Here is a 9,618-nt window from a genome sequence, read left to right as displayed (position 1 = left end):
CTTCCGGCGGCTAGGGGTGGGGGGAGCGGCGAGCGGAGGGGGGGGGCCCTGTCCCGGAGGTGGCGGCGGCGCCATCTTGGCGAAGGGGGGATCAGGAAGTGCGGACCGCGGCGGCGGCGGCGGCGGAGCCCGGAGCGGAGGCCGGAGGCTCCCGGCCCGCCGGCCCCGGAACGGAGCGGAGCGGAGGATGCAGCAGCCGCAGCCGCAGGGGCAGCAGCAGCCGGGGCCGGGGCAGCAGCTGGGGGGCCAGGGGGCGGCGCCGGGGGCCGGGGGCGGCCCAGGGGGGGGCCCGGGGCCGGGGCCCTGCCTGAGGCGGGAGCTGAAGCTGCTCGAGTCCATCTTCCACCGCGGCCACGAGCGCTTCCGCATTGCCAGCGCCTGCCTGGACGAGCTGAGCTGCGAGTTCCTGCTGGCTGGGGCTGGAGGGGCCGGGGCGGGGGCCACGCCCGGACCGCATCTCCCCGCACGGGGGTCGGTGCCTGGGGATCCCGTCCGCATCCACTGCAACATCACGGTGAGGATCCCCTTGCGTGCGCCTCTCTAGGAGCCCCCTCTCAGGGACTCAAGGTCCCCCCACACAGCTTTTATCTCTAAAGATCTGGGAGGCCGAATCCTCTCTCGGGGCTTGCTCCTTCTCTCCAGGTTACACTTGTTTCTGCCCCTTGGGGTTCTGCCGAGCACCCAGAAGCTCTCCCGTTGACCCTTCAGAGTGAGGGACACCCTGACATAGAGCGCCTCCACTCCCCCTTTCCACTAACCCACCCGCATCCCAAGGTTCATGGTTTGGGGTACTCCACGACTTTACCTTGCCACCTAGGAATGCCCTTTTCTTCCCCTCACTCTCATTTCAAGGTTCCAGGCCTCCGCACTGACCTCAGCTGGAAGGACTTGGTTGGGAACTCCACACGTTTCAGTGATGCCCCTTCTCAGCAGTACCTTTAACTTAGGACGCTGCCACCTGTGAGATCCCTGCCCAGGCACCTCTCTTGCCGCCCCTTTGCTCTCTGAATTTTACCGGGTGGTCGTTTGCAGTACGCCGACTCCTCTTCTTCCTCTCCCTTGGATTCCCTTTTCTTCCGGTGTAACCTCCAACTCTCCTTTTGCCCCAGCTGGTAGCGGACCTGCCACTTCCTCGCTGTTCCCTGAGGATATCTCCAATTGTCCTGGGTTGTTTGTTGCCTTTCCTGGTGATGGTGGTCATGTTTGAGGACTATCCCGCTCCGAGCAGTAACAGTTCCTTTTCTCCCCAGTGAACATCATTCCATCCTAGGCGTGCTGGACTCGCCCACCCTCCCGCCAAGTCCACCCTCACAGACCCCTTGAAGAGGGTTGGCCTCTGGTAACCTGGGAATGCCTGACACTGTCTGGGATAGCACTTATGTGCTCCCAGCCCAAGCACTGGTTAAGGACTCGGAGAACAGTACTTGATCCAGGCAGGCAGCAGACTGCAAATGGGAGCAGCCTGGGAAAGACAGGCTTGTGAATTGTGTAGTACTTTGGGTCCTGATTCAATTTACATGGCTCCTGTTTTCTGTCCCTTTCCTTCATCAAACCAGGTCAAGGTTTGGTGAGGCAGCCTCAGCTCAGATTGGATGATGCCCCACCAAAATTCGGGTGTCCCACTTCTTCTTTCTTCTTCCATCCCCACCACCACACACACCACCTTTTTTTCTACTAAAGTGGGAAGTTCAGATTGAAGCACTAGGTGTGGCTTAGGTGAAGACGTGAGCATCTTTAATAATTTGTTTACCTACAGCGTGGAGGATGAGAATCATGGCAGAGCTAAAACTCCTACTAAACGTGGATATGGTTTCCTTAGCAGGTGTGGAAACCTCGGGAGTTAATTTTGTTCCTCAATTTAGCTCCCAATTCCTTAAGGGTAGGTTTTCCCCCTTCTACCTGCCCTTCCAGTTGCCAGAGGCCATCTACTATCTTGGTCCCTAAAAGGAAGTTAATTTAGAAGGTTCTCGGTTAGACTCTGTGGCTCCTGTAAAGGAGACTCGGCCTGAACTGGCCTGGCCCCCTTGGTTTAGGCAGAGGGGGAGTCTGGTCAGGCTGCATTTGGCACTGTGGCTCAGGAATGCTGGGAATGTTAGCAGCGTAGGCCTCTTCCAGCCTGCCATGTGGAGCCCTACATCCTACGCCTGGACGAAGAGGGTGGCAGGTTCCCAAGAGAGAGGTGGGGAGAATTGGCCTCTGAGGGGTCCTGTTGGAAGTGGGGTGTGGAAATTCTTCTGCTCCCCTTTCACTTTTAGATTCTGGAGATACAATCTAGTCTTCAGTCCCTGCTTCCACAGTTAAAATGAAAGTGACCTATAGTCTGCTTTTTCCCCATCAGTGTGATTGTGGTGAGGTGATCTGTTCCTCAACTGATTATAGAGCTGGAAAACCAGAAGAGGACTTGATGCTGGGTGTGGGAGAACTTCAAGTCCAGAACTTGGATAAGCCTCCCTCCCTGTCCTCGGAGTTTGGCTGTGCTGCTTTCTCTTCTCATGGTCTAGGATTCGTCGAAAAGCTGCTTGATTAGATACTGCCCTGCTGAGCTGGGCTTTTATGAGCTGGAGAAAGAGCAAAGGAACGAGAAGTTTTGAGGAGTGGAGGGCAGGCAAAATCTAGCTTTTCCCAGAACTGCCCACCTTGACCGCTCTCTCTACTCTTTTTCCCGCCAGGAGTCATACCCTGCTGTGCCCCCGATCTGGTCGGTGGAGTCTGATGACCCAAACTTGGCTGCTGTCTTGGAGAGGCTGGTGGACATAAAGAAAGGGAATACTCTGGTAAGGGGGCCAGGGTGTTGAGGTTGGGCCCGTATCTTGAAGACGAACTGTGAAAGGGAGATACCTGGAAAGTGGATGGTGCAGTAGGCTGAACTTTGGGGGCAGACTTCTTAGGGGAGTTGCTTGCAAAAGACAAAGGGGGAGACCTGTGCCAGCCCCAGGATTGGTCCAGTAAACTCTCCCACAGCTACATGGTCCATAAGGTTTAGTGAACTAGGTACCAATTTGGGTTCTGAGCTAAGAGCTCATCCATGTACCTGTCAGATTGGGTTGGAAAGGAGTATTTGATGTCACTGTGGTCCCCTACCCCCAGCTATTGCAGCATCTGAAGAGGATCATCTCCGACCTGTGTAAACTCTATAACCTCCCTCAGCATCCAGATGTGGAGATGCTGGATCAGCCCTTGCCAGCAGACCAGGTGAGGAGTCGAGGAGCTCTGGCCTTGTGCAGCGTTACCCCACAGACAGCACTCATGCAGATTGAGACAAATCGGCAGCAGTCTCTACACCCTACCCACTCCAAACACATACATGGATTGTGACTCTTGGCTTCTTTTTTCCCGACAGGAATCTAGTTAAATGGGACGCTAATAGCTTCACCTATCAAAACTCACTCTCGTGGGCAGTATCCCTTATGTGGAGAAGAGTGGCGGCGGGGGGGTGGGGGTTACCAGTAGAAGTTGGTGGCCATTGGGGTCTCCGGCCCCTTGTTAAGAACCAAGAAGCAAGAATCCCTCAACTGTCTAGGGATTCTTGGGGAAAATAAACTGGGATTTGTGAGGTGGGCGACAGAAACAGCCATTTTGCTTCTCTTTTATTCTTTGGCATATGGTAGGAGGAGAGTGATGGGCTGCTAGTGAAGTCATTGCCCGAGCTGTTGCTTCCACTCAGATCTGGCTGGTGGACAGGCTGGCAGCATTATGGATAGGCACACAGCTTCCAGACCTGGAAGCTTGGGGGAGTAGGTGAGAGGTTGTGTTCTGGGAAGCCACTGGGGCCCTGATCTCCCACCTTTCCTCTCCCCATTGCAGTGCACACAGGAAGACGTGTCTTCGGAAGATGAAGATGAGGAGATGCCTGAGGTAGGCTTGCCACCTGAGGCAGCATTGGCAGGAACCTTTCCATCAGCAGCTTTGAGCACCCACAGTGTACAGAGCTCCAGTGTAGCCCTAGCCTGTTTTGCTCAGTGGTTAGAGCATCGGCCCATGGACTGGAGGGTCCTGGGTTTGGTTCTGGTCAAGGGCACATACCTCGGTTGCAGGCTTGATCCCTGGCCCCAGATGGGGTATGTGCGGGAGGCAACCAGTCCATATGTCTCTCTCACATCGATGTTTCTGTCTGCCTCTCCCCCTTCCTTCCACTCTGTCTAAAAATCAATGGGGAAAAAAATATCCTCGGGTGAGGATTAACAGAGCTCCAGTCTAGAACTGGGGAGGGAAAAATGCCAATGAGTAAAGACAGATTTACTGACCTGGAGGAATGGCCAGTGTAATAGAGGAGACAGGGTACTCACATCCAACCACTGAAGACAGTTAAGTGCAAAGCTGTTTATACCAAATAGCAACAAGTTAATTTCTTTTTTTTTTTTTTTTTAATCCTCACGCGAGGACATTTTTCCATTATTTTTAGAGAGAGTGGAAGGGAGTGGGAGAGACAGAAAGAAAAACATTGGACTGGTTGCTTCCCGCCCTGACCTGGGGGCAGGGATCCTGCCTGCAACCAAGGTACGTGCCCTTGACCGGGAATTAAACCCAAGACCCTTCAGTCCATGGACCACTGCTCTATCCACTAAGCCAAACTGGTCAGGTGCAGAAGTTAATTTCAGATGGCTTTGGAGTCAGGCCTCGGTTTACATCCTGTATCTCCAAGATTATCTTAACTTGGGAATTTTACCTAATTTTACTAAGCTGCAGTTTCCTTATTTATAAAGCAGAATTATGATATCTACTCTATATGGTTGTCTTGAAGATTAAATGAGGTATTGCACGTAAAGGGCTTCATGCAGTACATAGTGCTAAACAGTTTATCTGATATATTTTAAAAACATGGATACTTCTGCATAACGTTTCAATTAAGACTTGAGCTTCAGAGCCAGGCAGATTTGATTCACATTTTAGCTCTGCTAAGAGGTGTATGACTTGGGACATGAGAGTTAACATTACTAGACCTCAGCTTCCTTACCTGTAAACGGGAGTAACGATCACATAAAGGCACAGTGGTTGTAAGAATGAACTGAGCTGGTATGTGTAGCATCCAGTATCGTGCCCGACATATAATAAACATTCCGTAGATGTCAGCCTCAAGGTAGTAATTAGGACGTCAGTATTGCTGTGTCCTGCTAGAGCCAGGAGATCACTTGGATTGCTTTGTCTCCAAGCACTGCATTAATGTCCAGGTTCTATAATTTTGTTAAGGTCTTAAGACACACCAAAGACTCGTGACACATGAAACTTACGCCTGTCAGACAGTAGAGAGCCCTCTGTGCCATTCCCCCAGAATCTAACAGAGGGTTCAAATCCTGGATATGGGCTTTCCCATCATGCACAGTGAACTCTGTGTGTGATGGAAAGGCAGGGTGAATTCTGTTCCTGACCTCTACCAAGCTCCCTCGCTGGACCTCCTTCCCCATTTCCCTCTTGTCAGTGGGTGCCTTTGCTTGAATCAGGTCATGCACCTGGGAGGGCATGAGATTTCTGATCCAGGTTTCTCCTTTAACTCTTGGGTACAATAGTCACCTGGTGAAACATGATCTTTCACAGTGTCAGGCCAAAGTCATTCTAGGAATTAAGAGCTGCTGCCAAGGGAGAGTTTTAGGAATGGTTGGAGCAGGGTCAGGCTGGGAAAGAGGACTGAGTCTCTGCTTGCTTCCCCTGGAGCCATACGTGGTTCTGCTGAAGAACTGACTGGGAGGGGGATTTGCCATGTCCTTTAGATTGTGGAGGGAATGAGGCTGGGAATTGTTGCCGAAACAGGATGCTGTGTTCCTTGGCTTGCTGGAGAGTCCACTGTTCCTTAACTTGCAGCTCTAGACCAAATAGGACTGGGAGCCCCTCTCCACAACCTGTATTGGTTTCTTTTCTCCTCCATCCCATACCACCCCCAGGACACAGAAGACCTAGATCACTATGAAATGAAAGAGGAAGAGCCGGCTGAGGGCAAGAAATCTGAAGATGATGGCATCGGAAAAGAAAACTTGGCTATACTAGAGAAAATTAAAAAGAACCAGAGGCAAGATTACTTAAATGTACGTACCTTCTAGGGAGAAGCTGGGCCAAGCTTTTGGTGGGTACTGGCTAGAAGGTGGTAGGCCATCACGAATCAGTCTGGGGAGCAGATTGTTTTCTGGGGTGAGTTATGGGTGTGCCTAATCCTTGCTCAGATCCTGAGCAAGCTGCCAGGCTGCCTCTAAGGTCTAGTACAGTGGTTGGCAAACTCATTAGTCAACAGAGCAGCAAACCGCGGCTCGCGAGCCGCAGTTTGCCGACCACTGGTCTAGTATGTGTGTTTTCAAACCACATGACCCTGAGATATTTGTCTTCCCTCCCTTGCAGGGGGCAGTGTCTGGCTCGGTGCAGGCCACTGACCGGCTGATGAAGGAGCTCAGGGATATATACCGATCACAGAGTTTCAAAGGTGGTGAGTTTGCCTCAGGGAGGGGCCTGAACAGGAGCTTCTCATAAAGAAGGATCTGAGCCAGAATGGAGCTCCGCAAGCCAGTGGCTTAGATTGGCTGCATGTCCATGGGGTGCCCCTGGAGCCTTGATACTTTTCCTCTCAGCTGGGTGGATTCTCAACTGGAGCATCCTACTAACCCCTGTCTTCCCGCCTTCCAGGAAACTATGCAGTCGAACTCGTGAATGACAGTCTTTATGATTGGAATGTCAAACTCCTCAAGTGAGTGGGGACTCTGGGATTGAAAAGGAAGTTGAGGCCTAATATGTGGGGAGCCACTGCTGGGAGTCTCGGGCAGTCCCAGGAGCAGGTGTGGGCAGTGGGGTGTCCCTCTGCTGCTAGCCAGGGGAAGTGGGGGTGGACATGAGGCTCCTGAGCTAGGACAAGGAGTCTGAGCCCAGACTCATTGCTTCATAGAGTTGACCAGGACAGCGCTTTGCACAACGATCTCCAGATCCTCAAAGAGAAAGAAGGTGCAGACTTCATCCTACTTAACTTTTCCTTTAAAGTAAGTCTGTTTCCCTTCCAGCTCCTCCCTCCTGGGCCTAGGCCTCCTCTCCACCTTATTAGTACAATCTTGTGGCTGACACTGGCCTCCCCCGCTAATCATTGCCTTTGTCTCTCACAGGATAACTTTCCATTTGACCCACCGTTTGTCAGGGTTGTGTCTCCAGTCCTTTCAGGAGGGTGAGTGGCTGAGGGCAGCGCCTGTTACAGAAGGTGAGAAAGGGGCGTGAGCTTTGGCCAGGCACAACTGACTAACCTTTCTTCTGCAGGTATGTTCTGGGTGGAGGCGCCATCTGCATGGAACTTCTCACCAAGCAGGTGAGCCTGTCTCTTGCTCTTGGTCAGGCTGGCCAGGGCAGGGCTCAGCTGAGCTCTACCGCACACCTCTATGGGTTTTGGGCGGTGGGCTTAATGTGGCCCTTTCATTTTGCCAGGCAGAGCCTGGCACCCATTGACCCAGACAAACAGGTGGTGGCTGTTCCGGGAGTGAAGGGCAGGGCCCCTTCCACAGATGCAGCTCCTCGCTGGAGAACAGGTGTAAGGTTTCTGGGAACTCGCCTGACTTGCTGCTTTCTCTCCCCGATTCCCAGGGCTGGAGCAGTGCCTACTCGATAGAGTCCGTCATCATGCAGATCAGTGCCACACTGGTGAAGGGGAAAGCACGAGTGCAGTTCGGAGCCAACAAAGTAAGGAGCTGGGCCTGGGGCTGCTCGACGGCCTGGAGCCAGGTACCATTGGGGCCCAGGCCGCCTTCTCTGAGGGCCAAGAGGATGAAGCCCTCTGGGCTGGTGGCATCGGATGAGTGGGCCTGGGCACCCATGGTGGGAACAGGAGAGGGCCTGGGCCTGAGGGGCTTCCTAAGACTTTGGGGAGGACACGGGTCTGGAAAGGGAGGGCTGTGGGATTGCAGCCCAGAGGGCCCTACAGGTGGGGGCACTTACATGTTAGCAGCACAAGTCTGGGTCTCTGGGTGACGGTTTATGGAAGGTGAGTAAAGCCACAGCTGGCCATGGCCTGATTTGGCGGCTTCTCTCCCCAGTCTCAATACAGTCTGACAAGAGCACAGCAGTCCTACAAGTCCTTGGTGCAGATCCACGAAAAAAACGGTGAGGCTGGAGCCAGGACTCGAGACTCGGACACTGGGAAGGCCCGAGGTTTTCACTTCCAGCCAAATCGCAAGAACCCCTTCTCTTGGTTTCTGAGCCTTTATCACCCATGAACACAGCCACCTGCCCATTACCCCGAGAAGGCTAGAGGTGGCGACCCCCACTGCCTCTTCTCCCAGAAAAGTACCAGTGGTCATCCCCATGTGGACTTGGTGCTGCCCCTTCCCGACCACCCTGTGAGGAAGCTCACCTCACAGTCCTCTCAGGCTGGGCACGTCCTCTCCCCTGCCTTGTGCTCTCCAGGTGGGCACTTTCCGCTTCCCCTGCACCTCTCCGCACCGGAAGCCCTGCCTCGGGTCATCTCACCCGGAATCCTGGCGTCTTCAGTGATGGGCTGGGAGCAGGGACGTCAGCCGCCCCCTCACTGTTTTTGGGTTTCTTTGCAGGCTGGTACACACCCCCAAAGGAAGATGGCTAACCCTGGAGCGTCGTCCCCTGCCTCCTTCCCCAGGCACCACTGGACCAATTACCTTTGAATGCTGTATTTGGATCTTACGCTGCCTCTGTGGTTCCCTCCCTCATTTTTCCTGGACGTGATAGCTCTGCCTATTGCAGGACAATGATGGCTATTCTAAACGCTAAGGAAAAAACCAACACCGAACTGTCTCAAGTACTCAAGACTGACTTACAGACCAACCAACCACCTGGCTGGAACCCTTGCTAGCAGGCATTCTTATAAAAGAAACTTTTGAGCCTCCTTATATTGCTGGAAACTCAGCTGTGCTCCAGACTAGAGCCTCCTTACCTATGCTATGGATTTTTAATTTATTTTCTCTTATTTCATGTACACTGCTTTTTTTGGTTACAGTGTATGATGGATGTGTATGGAAAAAAATGTATCTTTGGGAAAACAATTACAGTTTGTTAATTTGAAGATGCTGGTCTTGACTCATCTTTATTTTTGTTCCCACATCCACCCCACCCCCATCCCCTAAACTATTTGGGTGGTGGGGGAGGGGTCGAGATGAGAGGCTGCACTTCACTGCTAAAGCCAGAGGAAGGTGGAGCTGAAGCACAAGCCCGGCACTCAGATCTCTTCTGAAGGCCTGGGAGCGACCAGCACTCGTTCCCCTGGCAAGCAGAGCCTGCCCTGCTGAGCCACAGTGTAGCAGGCTGAAATGATGACCTTAATTCTTAGGACTACTTTTCTCTTCTACTTGCAGATGTTTCCAAATTTCTAAGAACGAGGAAATGGGAAAGGAGGCTTACCAGGCTGCTGTTTCATGGAATTGCTTTTAAATGAATTGAGTGGGGATGGGGGCAATCGCGTGTGTACGCGGCCTCTGGTCGCAGCAATATGCTATGTATGTTCGCCGATTCCTCCCTCCCTGGAAATGGCTTCTGGCTAGCACTGAAGGCTGTTCACTGGTCGCTTCTTTGCTCACCCTCCTCTCCCTCGCTTCACTTGGTCTCGCAAGAGAAAACAGGTATAGCTCTGAAATTGTTTGGCTTGAAAAACTGTGGATTCTTTTCAAGCCACTTCCATAAGAAGGTCAGCTT

General features: G+C 52.7%; 1 protein-coding gene across 1 annotated transcript; it reads left to right on the top strand.

Moving 5' to 3' along the window:
• Window positions 1-85: 85 nt before the first annotated feature.
• On the top strand, window positions 86-8,992 carry UBE2Q1 (ubiquitin conjugating enzyme E2 Q1). Its single transcript, XM_079760664.1, has 13 exons — window positions 86-514; window positions 2,670-2,774; window positions 3,088-3,192; window positions 3,805-3,855; window positions 5,877-6,017; window positions 6,325-6,409; window positions 6,607-6,667; window positions 6,863-6,953; window positions 7,074-7,132; window positions 7,222-7,270; window positions 7,543-7,638; window positions 7,992-8,058; window positions 8,505-8,992. The coding sequence occupies exons 1-13, from the start codon at window positions 188-190 to the stop codon at window positions 8,534-8,536; spliced, it is 1,269 nt and encodes a 422-aa protein (XP_079616790.1). The 5' UTR covers window positions 86-187; the 3' UTR covers window positions 8,537-8,992.
• The last annotated feature ends 626 nt before the right edge of the window (window positions 8,993-9,618 follow it).

Source organism: Cnephaeus nilssonii (assembly GCF_951640355.1).
Source record: "Cnephaeus nilssonii genome assembly, chromosome: 21".
Classification (NCBI taxonomy): Eukaryota; Metazoa; Chordata; class Mammalia; order Chiroptera; family Vespertilionidae; genus Cnephaeus; species Cnephaeus nilssonii.
The sequence above is the reverse complement of the archived record's forward strand: the minus strand, read 5'-3'. Positions and strand labels throughout refer to the sequence as shown.